Below are 13,967 nucleotides of genomic sequence, written 5' to 3' on the forward strand. Positions count from 1 at the left end.
TACGGTTACTCCCAAGAGTATTTCACTTTCTCCAAATTTAAGAGAAATTGACTTTTAGCAACATCACAAAATAATCCGAAATATCAATTATACTTCATGTGGTTTCGGCCTCTTGTTATTCGGTCTTATGTGGTTTCGGCCTTTTGTTATTCGGTTGTGCTTTCGGTCTTTTGTGCATTCGGCCTTTGGTAACTCGGCTTTCCGTAGTAGATCCATTGAATTGTAAATTCTGGAGTGCATGAAAAGAATGTCTTCCTCTTGTTGTCCATCTCAATATCTATCTAAATTTCGTGCGTATGTCTTCCTCTCGGTGTTGTTTCCCAAGAAAATGTTTGATTATTTTAATGTTTGTAAAATATTGCCATGTGAATTTATTAAGCAGCCCAATTTCCATTCCTTCCCTATTGTATTATTGTACTCAGAAAGGCGTTTCTCCAACCTCAATCTACCTATGCATTGGATCTAAATTCAAGGAATTGGTGTGCGGAAATGCATAGAATAGCTAGACTTTAATTAGCTTAAACGACTATGATAACTTTAATTTACATTTGGCCTGTCAAAAAAGAAAAATTTTCATTTTTGTTTCAATGCACAGGTAAAAAGTGAGGTTACGCGACGCCTCTGTGTATTCCCTAACCTTGACCAAACCGCGAGCCTATCAGTTCCTTGAAATTAACAATATTGAATTAGAATCATGAAGACTATATTGAAAAACATGATTTCGGCTCCGTAATGCTCGAAAATGAGCCTTCTAAATAAACGAAAGTTTAAAAGGGTTGTCATGATTTTCATCCATATTCTTTACACTTGATTTTGAACGGCCCTGTGTTACATAGATAAGCCGTATTAGTTTATGAGTCTGCAGGGCTTGGTAGTCACATGGCTACTGCTTCTGCATCATACGCAGGAGGTCGTGGGTTCAATCCCAGGTCCGTTCCATTATCCTACTTTGTAACTTTATCTATATTTCTCATGTTCTAGCAATCGCTAGAACTGGAAATGGACTTCTATTCCGTTTCCATTACTATCCTATACCTTTAACTTGACTATTCTAGCAGTAGATGCTAGAATGGCAGAATTGGAAATGAACTAAAAATCTCGTTTCCTACATCCAGTTAGAAATTCCATTAGTTGCTTTCTCCTATCCTATCACATTGGCAGCTCGTTAACCAAGCAAGATGGGACCTATGCCTCTCGAACCTAACCCAAAAATTCCAATGAATTCCGTATGAACTCATGGCAAGTGCAGAGGTATATTCGGCTTGCAGTGGGCGAGTGATTGCATCATCATATTTCATCCCCCTTCCCTACATTGACTTGCATTCTGACGTGGCAGGTGCCAGTATGACCTAACAAAATGAGATTACCAGTACTTGTACATTGAAGATGAGTGCTAGTCCCAAGCAAACATCTGTTGGTTCTCTGTGCAAGAACAGCTGATCTGGTCATAATGGAGTAGCAACTACGGGCAGTCAATCAAGCTCAAGCTGCTGGTTGGATTTTGTTTTAGGGTAAACTGTTGATACATTGCTGATCAGCCATCACAAAAAATGCTTGGCATTCGCCAACGAAGGACTCTTCAAGCGGTCTCAGTCTGTTGAATACTAGAGATGGTCGGGTTTCACATTTTGTAAGCCCGAACCCAATTCAGAAATTCCTTTCAAACCCGAACCCGACCCGAACCCGGAATGAAAAATCTTATCAAACCCGAACCCGACCTGTTCCCGACAATTCAAACTAGATATTTTATATGTCTCTTTACACCCAAAGGGTATAGGCCCAAACAAAGAACAAAACTTAAAATTACCAGAAAGGAATAAAAAAATATTCAAAACTTTATTTCTCAAACTCGTACCAGACCCAGACCCGACATTTTATCATCTTACAAACCCGTACCCGACCCGAACCCGACATTGTTCTAATTTTCCAAACCCGAACCCGACCATCTCTATTGAACACACATCAAGGCACATGGTTTTGTATCGCGATTTAAAAAGAGTTATCCGTAATGACAACACTGTCCTACCGGTTAGCAGTCAGTTCTTCTTTCCATATTTCCGACATATGATGTAGAACTTCGCACACTGACATGTTTGAGAAGTGCAGCCGGGAGCTGATCATTCCCCACAGCCCTGTTATTTTTCGATACGTTTATGGCTTTTCTAGCATAATCAAAAGTTATTGATCATCGTCAATGTGTCTGTTAGTTGTACTCCCGGAATTTATCAAGGATTTTGTTCCAGGATAAACTGTTCACTGATGCATCATCACATCCACCGTTCAACCAAATCTCGATGTGTTTCACTTCCATTTCCACTTGTCAGCAAAGTACATTCTTGGTCGTTGCACATGATGGAAGACGGCGCTACTTTTCTTCTCCACCATTAAACCTTGGCATATCGTTCTGCTCCATGTTTTCTTGCGGCTCAGAAATTATTTTTTTCTTTTTTGCCTTGGTTGGTTTTTCGGCTACTCTTGTTTCCTTGTGACGTTCCCTATTCAACCGGGTACCTGACACCAACATCCGGTTTTTGGCAACGTTCTACTTGTTTGTCAACCTCTGACACCTGATATAGAATCACCCGGATCTGGGTTGCAGCAGTGCCTATTATTTCTCGTGCTGTTATACTTCTATAAATCATCGTTGTTATTGCTCACGTTGACTGCACTTATGTCTTCATCGAGCCGATACTGACAATCTTTGGACATTATATCGAATTATTTGCTACGATATTGTTGATAAATATGCTAGAACCTTACTGACTACAGTGAGTCAACGTTTGGAACCCGAAAAATCTGCACATCGATAACATTTGAGAAACGCCACTGTTCAAGCAGAACATGGTCTATTTAGTTGCAAGCCGTGTTGTAAAATATCATCTGCATGTCATTTGACTAATTCGTCAAAATTTTTTTAGAAGCCTAATTCATTCCATATTTTTTTATGAATCCATAACCTCAGAGTAAGCCTCAGATAACATATTCAGAGCAATGTCTTGTTAGTCAAAGTTATTGGAATATTCAAGCACAATAAGTTTGTCATACCAAATGAATTTATATCTAGCTTCTGAAAAAAATGTTTTGGGAAAATTATACAGATGCCATTTACATTTTACAACATTGTTTGCAAGACTCAAGATTTGGGTGCCTCCTGTTTGCTTTCGGATATTATTTCGTGCAATTAAGTAGATGTTACTGATGGTCATCAATCTAGTAGCAAAAATTATCAGCCGAAGGCCTTTATCATTGGTAGCTGAGTGAAGCCTCTCTTTACTTCGATAACGATTTTTACGTTGGACACTCTCCATGGACTTTATTAAGAGTAAGACATTCATACAACGTGTCCTTCTAGTCGTTGTATCCACTTCATAACTCGCTTCATCTGCTTGGGGGTCGTACACTAATTACGTAAGCATTTTTGCTGGGTTTTTCAACCTCCCCTCCACCCATGTAAGATTTTTCCCATTCAAACCTTTTTTTTTATATGGAACGTAAGAAAATGGGAGACCCCCCCTCCCCCCATAAGTGCTTACGTAATTAGTGTACGGCCCCTTGCCCATAACTATGAAACCAACTCTGTGTTCTACTTTTTCGTCAACGACGTCGTACTTTCACAGATTTCATAGTTATATATTTTAATACGCTAAGTTCACTGAATTTAATTCCTCATTGTAACATATTTTATAATATTTTTTTTTCATTTCACAGGACTTGCGTAGCAACAGGATGCAAGAGTTACAATTACATTTGGATAAGCTAAGACAAGATAATGCTGTGCTGGAGGATAAAGTCATTGAACTATCTGTATATCAGAAAGAAGTTCAAGCTCTCCGAGATGAAATCATCAAGCTACAAGTAATCTAAGCAAAAAATCAGTATTCCATCACTAGATAGTCAATATCTTTTATTTTTTTCCACAGACATCGCAAGAAATGAGCAGCAGTGAATTGCATCGGTTGCTCGATGAAAATGAAACTCTTAGAGACAGGCTGAAAACTGTTGTGCAATCACCATTGTCAGACTCCGAAAAACAGCAAATTATAAGGGATTCCCAAAGGCTCCACAGCTCTGCCCCGGCGTCCATAGCTTTACCAAATGTGAGTTGTCTTTTCTCGTTTCTTTGAGAAAGTTGTAAAACCCACCGTCCTTTAATTTCAGAATATGGATATGGAAGGAACTCCATGTGTCACACCTGACTGGGATAAGCAATCTTCCAGTAGTGAAATTGCTGTTGCTTGTTTACAGGATAAAATAACACAGGTATGTTTATTTTTGTTTATATATTCATTAGGGTGGCTCAAATTAGTATGGGAAAAACTTTTCTCAATTTTTTTGATGGGCCGCCTTCTTATTCGGTTATATTTGACGCCCTGATGCTCTGGACAAAATTTCAGCCAAATCGGTCAACGTTTGGGCGGTGCTAAACTCGTTTAAAGTTTATATGCAAAAATGTATGCAGAAACATCCAAAAACAGTGAATTGCAGTTGGACGGCACAACTTACGATGAAGAACTATGATACTCATTACGATCTTGAAGAATTACAGAAATATTATGCAGAAAACCGCGAGAAGATTAGAGTTTGCCCGGCTAAGTTATTAGCATTTCTCTGTAGTGGGGTTTAAGCAAATTTCGTTTCTTTTACCTTTGAAAAGAAATAAATTCACCCCTACAACACTCCAGTAAAATGCTAATATCTTTGCCTAATAAACTCTAATCTTCTCGCGGTTTTCAGCATAACATTCTGTATTTAATTCTACAAGAACTGAATGAGGATCATTGTTCTTGATCGTAAATTGTGCGGTCCAACTGCAAATCACTGTTTTTGGATGTTTCTGCATACCTTTTTCCATATAAACTTCCAACGAGTTTAGCACCGCCTAAACGTTGACCGATTTGGCTGAAATTTTGTCCAGCGCATCAGGGCATCAAATAAAACCGAATAAGAGGGCGGCCCATCAAAAAATTTGAAAAAGCGTTTTTTGAGCCACCCTAATATTCATACCTTTATATGTGGAGAACATTAATTACATTTCTAGAATGTGAAAGTAAATATAATTTATATAATTATTTTAACAATAAGTATTGTAATGAATATTGACAATCTTTCTATACAAAGCATACAAACCGGTCGGTGACTGGAACTCGTATCTTTGTATGACAATTTCTAGCTATATACATTGTTTACGACTTGTTGGACGTTATTTTGGAAATAACCGGTCCAATGCTTTGTACGTAGGGTCCGGGGTGGCGACAATTGATTGTTTTATATGCAGTGTGCCATCATCACAAGATAATAGTCCGAATTAATATTAACGACACTGTTGACAATCGAATTGCAGTATTTTGTTTGGTAATCTTCAGTTTAACTTATAGTTTTTTTTTTGGTACCCTCAAAATCAAATATTCTGAAACTAGGTCGCCAGATTCTTTAATTGTTGTCAAGCTAAAGCCGCAATGGCGTGTGCAATAATATTTTTTATCTTTAATAATAAGTTCATTACGGCTTGCAAAAATACGTTTTTTTTTCAAGTGCATGAGTATCTGTAGGATACTTCTTAATTCTACTAGGCCAACGGATTTTCAACAAATGATTTTCCATTTGGCTAAACTACCTTGCAGGCACTTCTCTGGTGATTTGACTGTATATAATAACCAATCGACTTAGCTCAATAAACTTAGGCACCATTACCGTTAGCTGGATTAGTTAAGGTTTTTGCCTTTCTCGTACAATGTCTCCTAGTAAAGGCTACCCAAGAAGAGCCCGCAATTAAAATATTATCAGACTTCAATAACTGAATAACTTTCTGTATTTCACGTTCTACCACAACGGTATCCTACTGTTTTACCTTTCATACTAACAATTCCAAAAACCTCCCGTGACACTTTTGACTTTGACCAGGTTGATTAAAGTTCTCTGCATCTTTAAGTAGTTGTCAACTAATCTGTTATAGTTGTACGGCGAGAGCTATAGAGAAGAGAGATGAATAAGAACCTCGGGTTAGTTATAAGTCCTGTGGTAACGAATGGAAGTGATGCTACTCTCATACAACAGTCTAGGCTTGAACCACATACTAATTTGTGCAAATCGCTTAATGCTAATGCCAATCACAATTATATGCCATTATGCCAATCCTACAGATACTCATGCACTTGAAAAAAAACGTATTTTTGTTGGAATATGACCAAGTAATGAAACATGATAATATGTACTGCTTAAATATATCTTCTACCTTCTTAGAAAAAAAAAGTAGGGTCTCAGAAACCATTCTATGATGGATTAATGTAAAAATTCTTAAAATTCTATTGTTATTCCTTCATTTAGGGAGCTTTAAAATTTTACCATAGGTCTTGACATTGTGGTTCTACTCTTAAGGACAGGACAAGCCTCTCATAATTCAAAACAAATTTCACTCGCGCTTTCAAAGGTACCCCACTCAATACGGATGAACCGCGCAACTATCATTTTTATTATTCTAGCTTTGCTGCGTCGCAGCATGCATAAAATAATATTGCCTGATTTACTCAAAACTGCACACGGCGTATTTTCAGAAAAGGTACCGCTGCGCTTCCTGCACATCGTTTTAAACTACTGGCAATGGATTCAAATGAACGCAAATAAAAGTGAATTGATGGAAAATCACTGTTTCTGTTTCTCTAAAGTGCAATTTTGACCTCTCTTATGTACTTTTTCGTTACATTTTATAATACATGTGAAAGGCATCATCACCGCTAGGTGGATTATTCTTTTTTTTATTATTGAATGTAACGAAATCTGCAACCAGGAGGATGCGAACCCAGGTAGTGTTGAGATCACCACTCTCGACCCACTAAGTCAACTCCTTCTTTTCCAGTCAGATTCCCCGGTTCGCAATTAAGCCAAGCTCACTCATACATTTGGTCATTCACTCTTGGGGGGATTGCTTGTAATACCCCAGCTCCCTTTTGCTCGCACTACTAGGGGGTGTGCGGGTACCACCCGCTCCCATCCCGCTATATATTTTTCTATTCAATCATCAAAAGTGGGTATCCGTAATAACGCTTTTGAAAACCGACACACATAGAAAGATGGGAAATTTTATAACGAACAACTCTGCCGAAAACAGCAGACTTTTAGAAGTTTAAACTTTCCTCCCCAATCCTCCTGACTTTGTGCAATTTCTGGGTAGGATTGTTAATCCCATTCTCGTTGCTACTAGAGACCGAGTATACCTCTGCATATCCACGATTGTCTTGGAATAGAATATTGTGTTTGTTATAGAGTAGAGTACGGACACGAATAGGAACATGGAAAGTTTTAACCCTAGCCCAGCAGGGTAAATTGGCACAACTTGCCAATGAGGCACGCCGCATGAAGCTTGAGATCCTGGGACTGAGTGAAGTCCGTTGGCCAAACTTTGGAGAACACAGAACGCCGTCGGGACAAGTTCTGCTATACTCTGGTTTACGAGGTGAACACGCTCCCCGGCATCGCGGAGTTGGCTTCCTACTAAGCGCTCAGGCACACTCTGCGCTTATGAAGTGGGAACCTATAAGTGAAAGGATAATCGTTGCCAGATTTAGAACACGGGTCCGAAACCTTACTATAATCCAATGTTATGCGCCAACCGATGCTGCCGATCTGCAAGACAAAGAGAACTTCTACAGTCAACTCAATGCCGTCGTAGATAGAATTCCGAAGGGTGATATCAAGATCTGTTTGGGCGACTTCAATGCGAAGATCGGATCCGACAACTCGAACTATGAGCGCATTATGGGACGCCATGGTATCGGAGAAATGAGCGAAAACGGAGAGCTGTTCGCAGAATTTTGTGGTAATAACGACATGGTGATCGGGAGTCGCTCTTCCTTCATCGAGCGGTTCACAAGGTCACGTGGGTCTCCCGTGACGGCTTTACAGAAAATCAAATCGACCACATCTGCATCAGCCGAAAATGGAAACGGAGCCTTCTTGATGTACGGAATAAACGTAGTGCCGATATCGCGTCTGATCATCACCTCCTCATCGGCGAAATACGCCTGCGCATTGCGCGGATTCGTCGGCAGGAGGAAAGAGTTGGCGACGATTCAACACACGCCAACTGGAAGATGCCACGGTGAAACGGTCCTTCGTTGAAGAACTGGAGACGCGTGCTGCAGATATTCCGGAAGGTGGCAGCGTGGAAGACCAATGGACCGCCGTCAAGAATGCCTTCATCGCCACCAGCGAGAACAATCTGGGCGAACTACGCACCCAGAGAAAACAATGGATCACCGATGAGACCTGGAGGAAGATAGAGGAGCGAAGAGAAGCCAAAGCCGCGATAGAGCGATCGAAAACCAGAGGAGCCAAAGTCTTAGCCCGTCAACGATACACGGCTCTTGAGAAGGAAGTAAAACGCTCATGTCGACGGGACAAGCGAGCGTGGGCAGACTCTCTGGCCGACGAAGGAGAGAGAGCCGCCGCAACCGGGGACATTCGCCTCCTCTACGATATCTCACGACGCTTAAGCGGGACGAAGATGAATGCAACGATGCCTGTGAAAGACGCGAATGATCAGTTATTGACCGACCCAACTGACCAGCTGAAACGCTGGTTCGAGCACTTCGAACAACTTTTTCAAGTGCCAACCAGGCTATCACCACCTCGGCATGATCTGCCTAGGATCCGACGTATAACACGTGTCAATACCGAAGCTCCATCACTGCTAGAGATTCAAACAGCCATCCAAAGCATGAAATCGAATAAAGCCCCAGGGGTCGACCGCATATCAGCCGAGATGCTCAAAGCTGACCCCATGACATCCGCTCAACTACTGCATCGTTTATTTCGTAATATCTGGGACACCGCAACTTTCCCGGTCGACTGGATGCAAGGTATCTTAGTGAAGGTGCCCAAAAGGGTGACCTGACTGTATGCGATAACTGGCGAGGCATTATGTTGCTGTGTACCGTTCTCAAAGTTCTGTGCAAAATTATCCTAGCCCGGATTCAGGAGAAGATCGATGCGACTCTCCGGCGGCAGCAAGCCAGATTCCGTGCCGGAAGATCCTGTGTGGACCATATTGTCACGCTCCGCATCATTTTGGAGCAGGTCAACGAATTCCAAAAGTCCCTTTACTTGGTATTCATTGACTACGAAAAAGCTTTCGACCGTCTCAATCACGAGAATATGTGGGGCGCCCTGAGACGCAAGGGGGTTCCTGAGAAAATCATCGGCCTCATCGAAGCACAGTACGAGGCCTTTTCGTGTAGAGTGCTGCACAATTCCTGTCCGACCCTATCCGGGTCGTAGCTGGTGTGAGGCAAGGATGTATTCTATCACCGTTACTGTTCCTCATCGTAATCGATGAGATTCTGGTAGATGCGATTGACCGTGAACCAAACCGCGGGCTGTTATGGCAGCCTATAACCATGGAGCACCTAAACGACTTCGAATTGGCGGACGACGTTGCACTACTCGCGCAACGGCGCTCTGATATGCAGAGTAAGCTCAACGACCTTGCCGATCGCTCCTCCTCGGCAGGTTTAGTCATCAACGTCAACAAAACCAAATCGTTGGATGTAAACACGGTGACTCCTTCCAGTTTCACAGTAGCCGGGCAACCAGTGGAGAATGTTGAAAGCTTCCAATATCTTGGTAGCCAAATGGCGTCAGACGGCGGTACCAAGATCGACATAGGCGCACGGATCAAGAAAGCAAGGGCTGCCTTTGCGAGTTTAAGAAATATCTGGAAAAACAGGCAGATAAGTGAACGCACCAAAATACGAATTTTCAACTCTAACGTGAAATCTGTGCTGTTATACGCTAGCGAAACATGGTGTGTATCAGTAGAGAACACTCAACGGCTGCAGGTGTTCATTAACAGATGTCTGCGGTATATAATTCGGGCCTGGTGGCCTCACAACTGGATCTCAAACAACGAGCTCCATCGTCGTTGTCACCAGAGGCCGATAACAACAGAAATTCGGGATCGGAAGTGGGGCTGGGTCGGCCACACTCTACGTAGGGGCGGAAACGAAATCTGTAAGCAAGCATTAGACTGGAACCCAGCGGGACATCGCAGCAGAGGCAGACCCAGAGGCTCATGGCGGAGAAGCCTCAATAAAGAAATAAAAGAAGTCGACCGAAATCTAACCTGGCAACAGGTTAAAGCGATAGCCGGGCATCGCTCAGGATGGAGATCTTTCAAGTCGGCCCTTTGCACCACCGGAGGTGTACAGGATCCATAAGTAAGTAAGTAAGTATAGAGTAGAGTGAGGCAAGAGTACGCACTTAGTTTTCAATCGAATATGGAGTTCCTATGAAGCAAGCTTCTGCATAAGAGTACGCAGTTTTCCAATCATGTGTTTTAAGTATATATTAACTTAAATAAGAATTAATAATATTGAATTGATGTTTATTGAAAGTATATTATCTTCTTCTTCTTCTTCTTCTTCTTCTTATTGGCGTTACATCCCCACACTGGGACAGAGCCGCCTCGTAGCTTAGTGTTCATTAAGCACTTCCACAGTTATTAACCGCGAGGTTTCTAAGCTAGGTTACCATTTTTGCATCCGTATATCATGAGGCTAGCACGATGATACTTTTATGCCCAGGGAAGTCGAGACAATTGCCTAGACCGGCACCGGGAATCGAACCCAGCCACCCTCAGCATGGTCTTGCTTTGTAGTCGCGCGTCTTACCGCACGGCTAAGGAGGGCCCAGTATATTATGGAATTTCTAAAGATAACGTAATTCTGGAAGGGGGAGAGGGTCCTAGAAATGTGAACTTTCATACGAAACAATGTTTTTTTCATACGAAACAATGTATTTAAATACCAAAAAACTACGGAGGTAAAAATATATCTGGTTTCACGTAAATAAAAAAACTGTCCTTGAAGAAAGTCCACTATTTACGTAACGCAAAAACTGGACATTTCATCACCCCCCCCCCCCTCTCCTTCATCTTATAATTGTTGAAGTATGGAAAAAAGTATGGAAGATGTAAAACAAAACCTAATACAATTTCATAATTTCGCTTCAGCGCTTTATTCGCTAATTCCCTTCTAATACCAAATGACTTCAGCTTATTCTTGAGAAGTAGAACTTGTGATAATTTTCGATTTCTGTCACTTTTTTCATTGTTGTGGATATTTACGCTTCGGAAGTACTCTTATTTCGGAGATACGGGTTTGACATCAGAACTTGAAGCACATGCGTACTTTTGCCCCACCCGTTCCTGCGTACTCTTACCCCACAGCCCCCAAATCGTTTTGACCTCTTGGAAAACCAATTGAACTGGTGTTCTGCACCATAAAGAACGTACTCTATACAATAGGTTATCGAAATGATATAATGTTTATCTGATTAAACGTATTTATGGTAATGAGATACTAGTTGCGGAAACACAATAAGTTTTGGCAAAATGACCAAAATTTTCATCAAGAAATTAACTCTGAAATAACAACAAAAGCGTGTTAATTAGAAGCAATAAATGACAAAGCACAACAAGATTTTGACCCCAACCCCAAAAAATGTGTCCCTCGTAGATTTTGGTTTACTGAATCCGATGAATCCTCATTTTGCTTTAAAACGTCGAGATTTTGAGATGTACCTCAAGAAATGTCGTAAAACCAATGATTTTGAGTATTTTGGAACTTCTTCTTCTTCTTATTGGCATTACATCCCCACACTGGGACAGAGCCGCCCCGCAGCTTATACTAATGACACACTGGTGGTATAAGTACCATGGTACAAGAATCTTGAAATGAGTACCGTATCGATTATTGTCTTTATCAAAGATAGTCTTGGAATAATTTTCTTGTCCTCTTGTACCATGGTACAAGTACCACAGGTGTGTCCTTAGTATTAGTGTGCATTAAACACTTCCACAGTTATTAACTGCGAGGTTTCTAAGCCAGGATACCATTTTTGCATTCGTATATCATGAGGCTAACACGATGATACTTTTATGCCCAGGGAAGTATTTTGGAACGGTCTTCGTTAACCCTTCTCCTTGTCCCGTAACACGGTAGATCACTTTGACGTAGTGTGTTGCGCTGTAAGATCTACCAAACAGAGCCCTAGCTTAATCCATTTTCTAGCTAGGGCAATGAGTTGTGGTAATTAAGGATTCATCGTATTTAGTCCCCGCTACCAACAGCAGTCTCAGAAATAAAACATAATTAATGTTACCTTGCAGACAGTTGAAAGACTCGAATTCCTCTTGTTTGAGGCTAAACTGTATGCAGCGGAAACAACTTTTCAAGCAATTAGTTAAAAACCTCGGTACCCGTCCCTAGGCTGAACTGATTGCTGGAAAAATCGAGTTAGGGGTTTAAATACGTACTAACTCTTCTCGAACTGGTGAACAATGGTAGTGAGAGGAACACACGTTCTTATTACTGAACAAATTCTCTTGCTTGAAATGGTCTTGTAGACAGAGCTAAATCCCGGGTTTGTAGCTTTACTGGTGATACTCTAGAAGCAAGACAAGGATGTGGCTAGGGCTCCGATGCATGGCCAAAAACAGTATTACTGTTATGTTTTCTCAAGACAGGATTGATTTCCTATTGATAAGGGGCGCGCCTTCAATGGGATTGCTCTCTGTGAAGGGTCTAAATAGCGGGACCTTGTCATGGTGCTCTTGAGAAAACAAAACAACAACTGTATCGAAACCGATACTGCATTGCTTATCAATAGTAATGGAGTAATTCGACATGCACTTAAACACTAAGGATACGGGTAACGCTACAATAGATCTAATAACTGGTCGCAGTGGCACACCCGAACAGGAAAAAAAAACCCTTCTCCTTCTTCTTCTTCTTGGCATTACATCCTTACACTGCACAGTAGATATGAAAATGACCTTTTTTTGAGAATACCTGTAAAATGATTAATCCACCTAAAAGTGAGATAAAAATTTTGCTTAACCATCGAAACCAGATATGAGCCTAGTGTCTTCGGGAAAGTTGTAGCGGATGGTATTTCAAGCCACTTTGCCAAAGAGACCCCATACCTATGACTTTTATAGTACGAGATATGTAACATTTACTGTGGAAGGCCCTGAAATAAGTTTTTCAGCATAACTTTTTTTTCTATGTTTCAGGCATTTTTACCACCTTCTACAAAGTTGTTTGGCTAACAAAAATACACGTTTTTGTAGAACATTGCGAACCTCTATCTCTTCAAATTGAAAAGTTATTTGAGAAAATGTGTTTTTTCTAGGGGTGTTTTAGAATCGTGTAACTTGTTCCGGCGCAAAATGGCGCAAACAATTTTTTACTACACTGAAACTTCTGTATGTCTACTCTTATCTCACGGTTGAAGCTTGTGTTTACACGAAATTACACGTGATTTATATAGATTTCAAATGTCCCCCTTTTTGCTCTACTTGTACACTAAGTTTATCCAAATGCCATAGGATCACAATGAAAATTAACCTTTAATAGGCGGCCAATAGGCCCTTAGTATATTACAACACTATGAATTGAACTGATGTCTGTATGTGTGTATATTCGTGTGTAAGTGTGTATGTATAGTCATTTTATACCCACATTGTTTGGAAATTAGAATATAACAATTTTTCACAGAAAACTGCATGGGGAGTATGATTCCATTATTTATTCTCGAAGAAAGGTGGGGTGCGTTCTAGAAGAAAACATTGTTTTCCAGATTAATTGCGATACTCGAAATATTTACTTAGTTTGTCAATAGAAAAATACTTCACAAAATACTGCAAAAAGGTGATGGAAAAAAAAAACAGAATACTACACACATTGGTAAAGATTCCTTTCTCGTTTACTATAATCCAACAATCCGCCACCGTTCATTATTCACAAATTTTTAATAATGAATAATGAACTCAAATTCTGTGAAAAATTGTTATATTCTAATTTCCAAGCAATGTGGGTATAAAATTACTATACATACACACTTACACACGAATATACACACATACAGACATCAGTTCAATTAATAGTGTTGTAATTTGTAATATACTAAGG

General features: G+C 40.6%; 1 protein-coding gene across 10 annotated transcripts in view; it reads left to right on the forward strand.

Annotated features, from left to right (window-relative positions):
* LOC134223307 (cytospin-A) overlaps positions 1 to 13,967 on the forward strand; it is a 130,371-nt gene that overhangs the window by 63,015 nt on the left and 53,389 nt on the right. For all 10 annotated transcript variants that reach the window (XM_062702456.1, XM_062702457.1, XM_062702466.1 and 7 more), the window contains 3 exons: positions 3,709 to 3,855; positions 3,921 to 4,097; positions 4,159 to 4,260. In XM_062702456.1, the coding sequence (XP_062558440.1) occupies positions 3,709 to 3,855; positions 3,921 to 4,097; positions 4,159 to 4,260 (426 nt within the window). The remainder of the gene's footprint in view (positions 1 to 3,708; positions 3,856 to 3,920; positions 4,098 to 4,158; positions 4,261 to 13,967) is intronic.

The sequence above is a fragment of the Armigeres subalbatus genome, chromosome 3, assembly GCF_024139115.2.
Source record: "Armigeres subalbatus isolate Guangzhou_Male chromosome 3, GZ_Asu_2, whole genome shotgun sequence".
NCBI lineage: Eukaryota > Metazoa > Arthropoda > Insecta > Diptera > Culicidae > Armigeres > Armigeres subalbatus.